Genomic DNA, 12849 nt, shown 5'->3' with positions numbered 1-12849 from the left:
AAGCCCTGCTTGTTGACCAGCTGGAGTCACATGTGAAATTACTGGAGTGACAGTGGCTGGAGTGGATTTTTTGTCCCAACATATGAAGAAATCACAAATATCACCTGAGTCTTTATAATGGCAACAATGGACTGGTTTTACAAGGCAGCATTTTCAGTAAAATTGCTTGAAAGACAAGAAAGTGAGCTTGTGAATGAGAATGTTTAAAATACTCCCACTTGGCAATAACCAACATGGGCCCCTTCAGGTTTCACAGTATGCTTTTGGTTTTAGCACTTTTAGCTTAACCGTATTTTATCATTACAACTTCTGGCTAAAAATAATCAATATAACATATTGAGAAGCACAATAATAATAATTATAATAATTATAATAATATTAATAATATTAATAATATTAAAAATTATAAAGAGCATTTTGGTAATGTATATAGGTTACTTTCCTAATTAAAAGCCAAGTTTGGAATGAAATTGCTTTCAGCATGAAAATGAATGTTGTCCATTCTAACTGCCATGTACATGGAGAGTTTTAAGTGAGTGTCATCCCATGAACAAAAGACTCTCCAGCTTTCTACAGGCACAACTATGGATGTTAAAGGGAAGGAAAGCTATGGCAGCTCTTCTGGAGTAAAGTTTAAAATTGTTTAGGGTTAGTCATTTGCAATGTAAACGCCAAGTAGAAATTCTGCACATGAGAGGATTTATAAAATAATCTTGCCCATATGCTAAATTAAGGCTAAATGTGTCACATTGGCTTAGACTGGTGCAATGAAATACAATTTGCAGCTCCATGAGTCATCAGGAGCTGTGGTTTTTACTTCCAACAAAAGGCAGATAGAAACTATTTGATTTTAGCAGGGCTCTAATTCTTCCACACAGTAAGACACCACGATCCTCAGAGGTAAGGACTGAAGCACTGAACAGCCACTCACCCTCATTTTCCAGGCAGGCCTGGAAAGACTATTTAAACTACCTAAAATGTCATAACCAGCTCTTCCTGCTGGTTTTCTTCGGCCATCAGCCCAAAGCTCTAGTCTATATGAATAAAAGCAGCTATAAGGCAGTGGCCGAACACCAGCATAAATTTAGAACACTTTAGCTCCTGAGTGATTTATATCGTCCTTGAAATGCATCTTGGAAATGTCAAGTATCTGCTACATATGTATGCACTGAAAAATGGTATTGCTCTGCCAGAGGTTTGCCATGCCTGCCAGGATACATCTTCCAGGGATTTTAAATTCAAACACTATCCTATGTAGATCTATTGGAAAATAGCACATCCTACCAGAGCATACGGTACCTCACACAATCTGCTCTGTGCTAGATGGTAGCATGCAGAAATATGACCACTTCAGCAGATGCAAAGCCATTTAGCGTTCGTTCTTACAGGGACAAGTGGTCTCGAATGGCTGATATTTACCACAGGGCAGGTCAGCACATGAAGAGTTCCCTGAGGGTTCATGGCATGGTCTCTGCCTTCATGGCCTGCTGTAGGGCTTTCAGCTGCCTGCCCGAGGTATCTACAGGTCCCTTATGATGCTCCCGTATGGCTCTAGGTAATGCAAGGCCCTCATTTTAATCCCATAAAATCTGCATGAGGGAGGGTATTATATCATGGCAAGAGACCTGATTAACTTTTATTTTTTCCATTTCCTTCTTTTTCTGATGAAAATAAAGTATTTCAACAAGACCGGTTTTGTGCAGAAATTTATGGGCATGTCAGGATTTTTGGTTTTTTTTTTCTTAAAAAATAATCCCTGAAAGTAATTTAAAGAGGAAAACAGCACTTAATCTAGCTTTGATTGGGAAATTCCAGTCTCTAGCACTCTTTTTCCTTGTGATGTAAACTCAGCATGTTTTTCTTCTATTAATTCTGTATCCAATTCAAAGACAATACTACATCAAACTGCAATAAAGTATGTTCCTTTGAAATGACAAAAAAAGAAAGGAAAAAATTAATTATATTTGTTTTTTCCAAATTGAGCTCATGAGTTGACACAATTTTGATACTTTTATTTATTTACATGAAATAAATAAATGCATTTGCATTTCATTTTTCAGAAGTCCACTTTTACCTACAATTACAACACACTGACCTGCCATCACGCAGCTCAGTGCACAAACTATCGAGTCCTACAGCTCAGACAACTGATGAAAGAAGTGTCACTTCTGAGTTTGTCACAAGAATGAATGAGGATGATGGGGGTGTTGATTCATAGAAATAAATATACTTTATTTCTGCTCGTTGTGTTGGAAAGATCGTATATTTTACCTACAAAGTCAAGTCACTGATATTTACAACTTGCTTGACCCCTTTTGCTTTACATGGCTCGTTTGATTTACTTAACCCACTGCAGCCATCGCCTCCCGAACACAGTCTGTCTGTAGCAGAGTATAACACCTCCCAGCAGAAACAAACCCACCACCTGGGCAGCTTCTGCCTTTATGATATTTACTGCTCAATTGCAGCATTACTAGAAAGTGAGAGCACGGCAGCTCCAGCTTCCCCAGAATGACTTCAGATAAATCGGTGTGAGAAGCATCCTACTGGTGGCAATAAACCTCATAGAAGGAAAAGCCTTGTTTCTTGTACAAAATTAGCTGGCTCATTAACTGCAAGTATACCAGCCCAATCACATTATGAGGGTCAAATGCAGAACAGCAGACAAATCTTTAGGAGTTAGTAAATTTGCAAGTATGGAGTCAACCATTATTCTCTTCCTTATAAACCAGCATGTGCTGTCTTACCAGCACTGTCAGCACTAGAGCTAACTGTAAAAGCCCACACAACCAGGGAAGACACAAAACCCACACTCACAGACGGCAGAAACAGGAAAGAACCTTAAAACCTCATTCATCCTTTGTGTTACTTACTATCTCAAGTAAAATTAGCTGGTCAGAGATAATGGTAGCTCACACCTGACTCAAACAACTCAGTTGTAGAAGTGGTCATCAGCTGGTGCTCAACATGACATCAAGCCCTTTACAGGCTCTTCAGCACTGTCCAGAGCCAAGGGCATGTTAAAAACCATAGTGAAGGCCACCACTGCTGCAGTCCAGAGAAACAGGAAGAGCAATGCCAGTAGTATACTAAACTGTGACCTTAAAATTGTTGTCTACAAGGCAACTGAGGGTAGTAATTGTATGGCTCTGCACCATAATGTAAATGTAAATGTGAGGTTCTGCACCTGGGGAGGGACAACCCCACACACCAGTACAGGCTGGGGCTGACCTGCTCAAAGGCAGCTCTGTGGCAAAGGACCTGGGAGTGCTGGTGGCCAGCAAGTTGCCCATGGGCCAGCAGTGTGGCCTTGTGGGGCCCTAGTGGGGCCGCATCCAGAGTGCTGTGTCCAGTGCTGGGCTCCCCAGTTCAAGAAAGACAGGGAACTACTGGGGGAGGGGCGGGGGGGACGGGACACGTGTCCAGCGGAGGCTGTGAAGATGATGAGGGGACTGGAGCATCTCCCTGATGAGGGAAGGCTGAGAGAGCTGGGCCTGTGTAGCCTGGAGAAGGCTGAGAGGGATCTTATCAACGTCTACAAGTATCTTAAGCGTGAGTGTCAGGAGGATGGGGCCAGGCTCTTTTCAGTGGTGTCCAGCGACAGGACAAGGGGCAATGGGCACAAACTACAACATGGGAAGTTCCATCTGAATATGAGGAAAAACCTCTTTACTTTGAGGGTGACCAAGCACTGGGACAGGCTGCCCAGAGAGGCTGTGGAGTCTCCCTCTCTGGAGACATTCAAAACCCACCTGGATGCAGTTCTGTGCAGCCTGCTCTAGGAGAACTGCTTTAGCAGGGCATTGGGCTGGATGGTGTCCAGAGGCACCTTCCAACCCTGACCAGTCTGTGATTCTGTGAATACTATGCAGTTTAAGCAGCTGGGGTGGTTTACAATAAAGCTTTGTTAGACTTACTTAGATAACAGAACAACAAACTGATAACAGGGTATATACCTAAGATGAACAAAGACATTGGAGGTTTCTTGGGAAGCGAATGGGAAGTGGAATAGATTATCACTGATTCAGAAATACCCCAGTGTACAGTTCCTGCATGGGCTGTCCTCTGTACTGACATGTACCTCTGTGTCTCAACAGTGGCTGATAGCAAGAGAGCCAAGAGAAGATTTTCCAATTCATCAGGAACCAATAAGAACATAAATGTACCGTTCACATAATAGCCTCCTCTGAGATCACTTAGGAAATTTAACCAAATGAGACACTTTGCAGACCACATTCAATCGAACATAGATATTAAAGCTGTACATTCAGGTATTCAGGGACTATTCTCAAGATCTGTTAATTTTCTGCAGATGTCCCAACCGAGACACATAACTCAGGAGGGTTTAGTTAAGAATCCAGTTGAATGGTTTTCCAGCTCGGCGTGCATTAGTGCATCCGACAACAGACTCTGGGTTGTGTCATTCAGGCAGTCAGACTGGAGGAGACATGTGTGGAAGGGTGCTGAGAGGCCCTCTTGACAGTGTCTGTGTGTTAAAGCAGCCTTCAGGTCAGAAAGGCAATAACGATAAAACAGGCAACAAAGCTGACCTGATTTCTCAGGAAAGAAAAACAAACAAACAAACCAGAACTGAAACCTAAACCAAATAATACCCCACATCGAAAAGCTTCCAAAATAAGAAATTCATTTGCATTGATGGAAATACATTTTACTTTGAAGGAAGATTATTATTATTATTGTTGTTATTATTATTATTATCATCATCATCATTATTATTGTTGTTGTTGTTGTTATTATGCAATAAGTGACAATGTGGTATATCAGTCAATATCAGCACGGCTCAAGGACTGAATATATTGACCCCATCAGGACGTTCCTCGGAGACTGAAGGAAGGCACCAGCTGCCATGTTCATACTTGCCAGGTCTCACAAACACCAGTTAGTGATGCTCGTGCAGTGAGGGAGCACCCACCTCAGATCACGTTAAGACGTTTCACCACCATATTACTTTCAAATAGAAAATGCCCAAACTTCAAGAGCAAAGTGAAAGGTTAAGTAACAGTAGAAAAAGACTTCTGAGGAAGTCTTTTGCTTGATGCAGTAAGGTCTTATTTCAGCCAGCGGGATTTGCTGTGTGAAGATAGATCTGTGTACATTTGGTATGGGCAAAGAGGTAGAGGACTGATAAATTAGTTCCTGTGTCTCTGCTGCTGTAATCTTAGATGACCAGTGTGTGATCTTAGGATCTCTTCCCATTTTAGAGAGCTGGGCAGGTTACAGATACGCTGGCAGAAGACTGGTTCCAGAACTGTCCAAAAGAGGAAGAAATGTGATTCTCTTAAAAGTGTAACATGTTTTCAGAACCACATGGGTCTTACCTTGTGGCTTTGAGAAATGTGATGGAGCTTCAAAGAGTGATATAAGTGGTGAAAGTTTAATTATAGAAGTACACATAAGGGATGTAGACCTTGTATGTTATTTTGGCATAACTACTAAGGTTACATAGAAAGGTAGGATGGGAAAACAGGTCTTCTAGAACAAAACAAGAACAGCTTTTTTTTTTTTTTTGCATCAGGGGAAGAAACCCAATAATGATGATGATATTAATATTAATATAGGTATTAATATTAATAATAATGATAATATAAATAACTATATTGTTCAGGTCATCTTTATTCTCTGTTACAAGACAAATCATAGAATCATAGAATCTTTTAATTTGGAAAAAGACCTTTTAGATCAAGTCCAATCATGAACCCGGGATTGCCAAGTCCATCGCTAAATCATATCTCTAAGCATAACATCTCACATTTTTTGAACACTTCCAGGGATGGTGATTCCACCAGCTCCATGGGCAGCCTGTTCCAATGCTTGACCACCCTTTCGGTGAAAATTTTTTCCTAATATCCAAGCTAAACCTCCCCTGGCACAACTTGAATTATTTCCTCTTGTCCTATCTATTTTTACCTGGGAGAAGAGACCAGCCCCCACCTCTCTACAGACTCCTTTCAGGTACTTGTAGAGAGCAACGAGGTCCTTTCTGAGCCTCCTTTTCTGCAGGCTAAACACTAAATAGAAGCCTACAGAGGTGGACAAAAAAAACCCCAAACAACCTTGCCTTCATCAGGTACCAATACAAAGACTGGTAGCTGTGTTGTTGACACTTTCCTCAGAGGAACTGGGGGTTGAAGGATTCTTTTTTTCCTAACACCAGTTATAAAACTGATTTCATAGAACTGTGTCTATTTATCCAAGTACGGCCAATGAAAGAAGGAGCTTGCGCATGCAAAATAGTGATTTTCAGTATGAAACACTGGAAATGTTTCAAGCAGCTGAGACACTTATAGTTCAGTTAGGTGGCCATCTGAGTATGGAAAGGAGTGACTGTTGCTTTAGCAATCACCCTCACAGAATGTATTTCTCACAATATCAAGTCCTTAATCCTTGCCTCTGATGTTTTGGCTGAAAAGCCCTTCTGCTATCATGACAGTAAAGGTTAGCAGTGGAGATGGCCCTCTTCTAGACACCTGGAGATCTTGCTGTTTACAGATCAGATCCCCAAAGTTGTCATCAATGCACTCCAGAACTTTCTGGATTATTTATGCCCTGCTGTATTGTCCCTCCAACAGATATTGGCGTGGTTGAAACCTCCCATGATCAGAGCCTGCAAAGAGCCTGTTCTATTCATCTGTAGAGAGCCTCATCCACTTTGCCTGTCCTCCTTTTAATCCCAATGCACAAACTCTCCATCAGCTCCTCATCCACCCCCAGGCACAGCCCCATGCACTTCAGCTGCTGTCTTACATAAAGGACAACTCTTCCTCCTTGTCTCACTATCCTGTCCTTCCTGAGCAGCCTGTATCCCTCCAATGCAACGCTCATGATGGGAGCCAACCCACTATGTCTCCATGATCCCAACAAAATCAAAGACTCTTCATGTTTATTCCCCATACCATGTGCATTAATGTACAGGCACTTTAGAGACAGACCCCAGCATGTTCAGTTCCTGGTTCAGTTTGGGGTATTTGTCCACAGTGGGGTCTTGTAGGCACCTCCCTGCTGACATGCAAGTGCTAGAGGCTGATAACGGACTTTGTAAGCCCTTCCTGCCACACCACGCCATGCCTGTTACTCATCAACCTTGTCCACTGCTCCCTCCTCAGGACTGCTTGTCACCACCTCTGTCCCCCATCATTCCTAGTTTAAAGCCCTCCTTAGGAGGTTAGCCATCCTATTGATGAAGATAGTTTTGCTCTACCTAGCAAGGTGGATCCCATCACTCCAAAGCAGATACTGATCTGCTAACAGGGTCCCACGGTTATAGAAGCCAAAACTGTGTTGCCAGCACCAATTCCACAGCCAACTATTGATTTCACCTATTAGCGTCCTCCTCACACCCCTTCCTCTCACCAGCACCCTGTGTGATGAAGCTGCATAGCGAAGCTTTTGCCAAGAGCCTCTGTAAGACTCTGTTGAAGAGGCTCCTTCTGTTGATTCAAAGGTGACCTAGGCCAATAGCTTTGTTTTGGCTTTGAAGGCTTGGTCTCACTGATATAGCAATGCTTAGTTAAATATTCATATCAAAGACATGCCATGGCTAGGAACACAGGCATGGAGTTTATTTGCAGAAGACAAAAAACCAAGAGATAAGCTGCCCCGAGTCTGCATTTCCCATCATCTGTTTCCTCCTTGCGTGACAGAAATTGCTCTCTACCCTAGGAAGTGTTATGTATGTGTTCATTAAGGAACTGGCTCACATGCTAGCAGAACTACTTTTAGGTTTTTATAATAAATATGGGTTACGCTGCCTGTGCCGTGCACAGACCAGATGAGCTCTTCCCATTAATCCTCCCCAGTTCAGGTGAACCAGACAGTGGTTTGCTCTACAGCCCTGGGAGCATTTTGCAGAGTGGCTCATCTCACGTTCCCTGATTATGTATTTTCCCTGAGTTTTCTAAAGAAGCACACAGAGAGCTTTCATTTCATGCACGTAAGGGGAATGCATTAAAAAAAATAAAACAAGTGCCAAGAGAACTGTCTCTTGTCATCATTGCTTTTAAATTTTCATGGTGGGATTTCAAGCCCCTTTGCCTCCTGATTCTTCAGCTCACTTACTTCTCTCTAATATGAATGTCAAAAGATAAATAGTGGCACCATTCAGCAATTGGTTGGGAAGACACCTTGAGTGGCTGCCAGGCTGAAAAGATACTCCTAAAGAAACTATTAAAAATCTGCTGCAGTGAAACGGGAAGAAGAAAGAACATGTCAGATATAAAAGCAACAAAACCCTTATGCTAGCTCAAAGACAAAGGGTCCTACTTAGTCTGTTTCTCATAGGCAAGTTAATACTGTGGTTGCTTCTGTGCATGGGCAACATCTTAAAATAATAAATATTGCCTTAAGAAAAGGAGTTTCAAAAATCTGGAAGCTAGCTGATGTATGTTGTCAGGTCCCTCGAGGCATTAGCATCTGATATGCTTTTAGGAGATGAACCAGGCTCCACAGTTACCCATGTACAAAAATAAGCTTCCAAACAAGCATGCATTAAAGAAAAGTATATTAAAAAAGAAAAAGTAATAGAAATAGTAAAAAGCTGGGTTTAGGTATCACTTTGATTTTCTTCTGCACCTGTGAACCTGAGTGGTGTTTCTCAGTGGGATGCAGCCAGCTCATTTCTGTGTGAAAGGAGGCATCTTACGCTAATGGAAACTTGCAAAGGTATGAGCTTGGCAAAGAAATCCAGAGTGATTAATAAACAGCAGAGAAGAGTTTCTTCTTTTATGATCTACATATGGCTGTCTTAGGACTTGATCCAGCTCCCAGGAGCTCCAGTAAGAACTCCAGCTAAGTGCTGCAGGCTAGAAATATCTCCACAAATCTTGCTTCTCTGGAGTTTAGGTCCCTCAACATGGCTTTAGGACCATTAGCTCTCATATTTGGAAGTAGACAGTTGCTTCTGAAGCACTGCAGAGTTTTCTCATACATACACAAAATATGAGATGCAGAATAAAGTCTGATTGTTCTTAGCTGCATTCAGAAGACAGCAGTGACAAAGAGTCAGAGGGAATTTAAAAGGAGCTACTTACTGTGTTTTATCTCTCTGTTCACAAAAAGTGCTGGCTGTCAGTGATGGGCTGCTCTTAAAAATTCCATTAGGGCCTACTCCAATCTCTTTTACGAAGTTTTCTCTACCATGTTCATAGCCACCAGTAGCTGGAGAGCAAGAGGAGGTCAACTAATGGCCAGAAGCTTAAGACTATGCATGTGAGCATATCATGGTGTTAGGCTACGGTAAATTTAATCATATGCACCGTGCAATTTAAGAGAAGCAAGCTGCTTAATTTTCTCCACCACCATCAATAATCATAACAATAATTGCTACTAATATTGTTTTTTAATTACAGTTCCAGGTAGAAAGGAAGAATTTAATTCCTTTCCAGTTAATGTTATATATCCTCCATCTTCCTTTTTACAGTGAAAAGGGAATGGATTATCTCCCTGTGAATTCTATTTTATACTAAATTCACCAGCTCAGTGTCCTTAATATGAGAACCTTATTGCACAGATCAACTTGTCAAATCAAAACATCACTGGATGTACAAAATGCCCCAAACACAGGAAAAACAATTACATCATCAACAAACAGCTGCTCATGAGGGACCACAAAAAATCACATTGGAATGGTGCAGGAGGGTAATAAAGCCCATTCTTTAAAAGTGGTACCTACCTATTGTGTCTCCTTGCTCATGCACCATGGAGGCCAGGTCTTTAATGATCTGGTTCACATCCAACATGTCACTCTGAAATGACAGAGAGTCTAACGTTAATGATGAATGGGAAATATGCAAGCATAAAAGGGATGTTCTACATTCAAGCTTCGCGAGGGAAAAAAACAAGATCAGAAAACTCCATCTACAGAAGTAAAAGAAAAAAAGTATAACACTCCCACAGCAAATCAGAAATCCCCTTAAAGCCATGGTTTGCTGGATCTAAGTCAGCCAGTTGACTCAAGCTTTCTGTAAGAAACAGGTAGAATGATCGGCTGCTTTCAGAACTGTGGAAAAGAGAGGAAACAACAACAACAACAAACCCTACAGCAGCAAACCCTTTTCTTTTTGAAAAAAAGTTATTGTTCATGCAGGCCATTCATCCCAGAGTATGGATTCTTACATAGAAAAAGACCATCTTTCAGCATAGCAGCCATCTGATAAAATACTATTTGTAAATTGATGGAGATATGATCAAAACCTCACTGAATTAAAAATCTCCCTATTGGTAAAGCAGTAAGGAAAGACCTATTTGATGAACAGAATCATTTACATGTTTTCAATTGTAAAAAAAAAAACACACAACCCAGAAACCTATAACACCCCCCCCCCAAAAAAAAAACCAAACAAAAAAAACCCCAACTAGATTCAGCACTGAAACACAGCAAATTGCCAGTTTGTTTGTTTCCCTCGTTTCTGAACACTTAATATATAAAAGCAAATGCGAGCATATGTTGATTTCATATGATACTGTCTCTTATAAAAAGAATCTAGCAATAATAGACATAATAATATAGACACTGATAAATGCACTACCAGTAAGGCAACTTTAGCAGAGAGAAAAAAAAAAGACACTCACACAGGGTGTGTTTTGTTAAGCTGTACAAACCACAGAATCACAGAAACATCAAGGTTGGCAGGAACCTCTGGAAATCATTTAGTCCAACACCCCTTATCAGAGCAGTCAATTAAAGCAGGTGGCTCAGGGCCATGTCCATTTGTTTTTTTCTGTCTCCAAGGACAGAGATTCCACAAACTGTGTGGCCAACAGTATGCCCACATATCCCTGGTACTGGGGAACGCAGCACTGGATGCTTTCTAAAGTGCTGAAAACATTTCTGAGGAATATGCTTCTCCTGAGGCTAATTGTGTGGTGATTAATTTATCTGCTTGGGTCTTGTTGCAACTTTAGCCCATCGTGCCAAAGGTCCAGTTTCTTCCACCCCACTTTTAAAGAACTCATCTTCCCTGCTGGCACATTTAGAAAATGGTACAGAATGATTCCACATCCTCCTACTGAAGTTTGTTATGAGAACAGAACTGGTGTAACATTTAATCATATAACGCAATAGAATTGCAATAATTTGCAATGGAGGCTGGGAGTTCTATTGTGAATTTTACAATGTACCAAATTGTTGAATATCTGAAGAACTGGGAGAAACAAAACGCTTAAAGAGCTGCGAGAAATCATACACCCCCCACCCCCAAACCAAACCCCCAACCAAAGACTGGGTAATGCATCACAAAATGCACTTCATTCATTCACTTGTCAAGCATAATGAAGCTTTAATTATGTATGGTATTATTCATAACTTGTAAATACTGCAGAATTTTTTGTAAAAGCAATGAAGTGTAAGTTACTTGAGATTGCACTTGAGCACTGTGGTAGTAAATCATTGCCAGGAAATAAGGAGAAATTAATTGTGATTTTTTTTTTTTTTTTTTTTTTTTCAGGGGGGAAGTTTTGTGAGGTTTTTGTAAAAATCTTTGAAAAGACAAAGCTAAAGTTTAGCAAAATATGAAGAATTGAGAATTCAGTTTAATGTGTTGTTCTGCTCTCATTTAACTGCTTAGTAAAAGATGATTACAGAAAAATTAAACAAATAATACTAAAAAAAGCCCAAAATGCTCATTTGTCTCTCTTGGCTAAATTACCACAGACATCAGTCTTTGGTTTTTGTTACTTGCTACATAAACAAAACTCTTTCTACCCTTCAGCCAGTCTGGTGCATTTTGTTCTGCTTCTTTTACAGCAGTTTTAAGTAAATGTAGCTTAACTCATGTTTTTGCACATATATTTGGTTAGATAGAGGTTATTGCGATCTATTGAATTATACACACACACACACACACACTCCTCCCAAGTATTTCCATTGGAATAAAATAAGCAGGCAGTTCAGTCTAAGAAAGATCAGATGATATATTGACTCCTCATAGGCTCCTCCTCATCTAATTCGACAACAAGGGGTTGGGCTGTCTGCCTCCTGAGATGCCCAGGTACTGTAAGAAGGGAAGAATGAGAAGGGAAATGCAATGCCGTATATGAATAGTGCTGTTTCAGATTTACCGTTTATATTCAGGTACTTGGGATGAAACAGCGATCTGCTGCTGCAGAGTACAGACCCTTTTCATAACATTGCAACAACGCTTAAAATTATTGTTTAGAAAAAATGCATTACTTAAAGCCAGCCCCTGAGTTGTTAGGAAGGAAAAAAAATGTGACTACTGTATTTAAGGAAAAACAAACGGGCAAGTTGTAAAGCGCCGAGCACAAAGCAATCTGACCTGAAGCAAGGAATCTGTTGAATAATTTAACCTGGCAATGTGAAGTTTCAAAGGCCCTGATATATATAAGCAAAACAAAAGAAAATATGGAAGAAAGAAAAATAGCCTGAAATAAAGACCTTCCATAATGGACTATACCTAGGAGCTATGTTCCTGTTCCTTCTCGCCAGGTTAGCTCTATCATTAAGCACTTCTGAACTTGCCAGGCATCAGAATTTGTTAGCAAAATCAGATTGGCTTTGGTTTCCCACATTTTCACTTACTACGTGGAATTCACAGTGAAATACAGCTCCTCATAAATCTCTTTGATTCCACAGAAACCAGGAGTACAACAGCCAGCCACCACTGTCTCCTTGCCAGCTAACTAGGCTGAGGTTTCTTGGTTTTTAATCAACACCAGTCTTTCCTGTCTGGCAACAATTCACTCACTACATTCTGTAGCAAGAGGGAGACAGATTTGTTTCATCTAAATCCTCTTTTAAATTTTTTTTTTCAAATTTAATTTTTATCCCCCACCCCCACCCCCACCCCCCCGGAGAAATCCATTGTTCAGATT

General features: G+C 40.7%; 1 protein-coding gene across 10 annotated transcripts in view; it reads right to left on the bottom strand.

Moving 5' to 3' along the window:
- The window catches only part of TSNARE1 (t-SNARE domain containing 1), a 515090-nt gene that overhangs the window by 189540 nt on the left and 312701 nt on the right, over positions 1-12849 (bottom strand). For all 10 annotated transcript variants that reach the window (XM_080380510.1, XM_080380511.1, XM_080380503.1 and 7 more), the window contains one exon: positions 9689-9761. In XM_080380510.1, coding sequence (XP_080236636.1) covers positions 9689-9761 — 73 coding nt within the window. The remainder of the gene's footprint in view (positions 1-9688; positions 9762-12849) is intronic.

This window comes from Falco punctatus (assembly GCF_963210335.1).
Source record: "Falco punctatus genome assembly, chromosome: 3".
Classification (NCBI taxonomy): domain Eukaryota; kingdom Metazoa; phylum Chordata; class Aves; order Falconiformes; family Falconidae; genus Falco; species Falco punctatus.
Note: the sequence above shows the minus strand (reverse complement) of the source record. Positions and strands in the feature narration are given on the sequence as shown.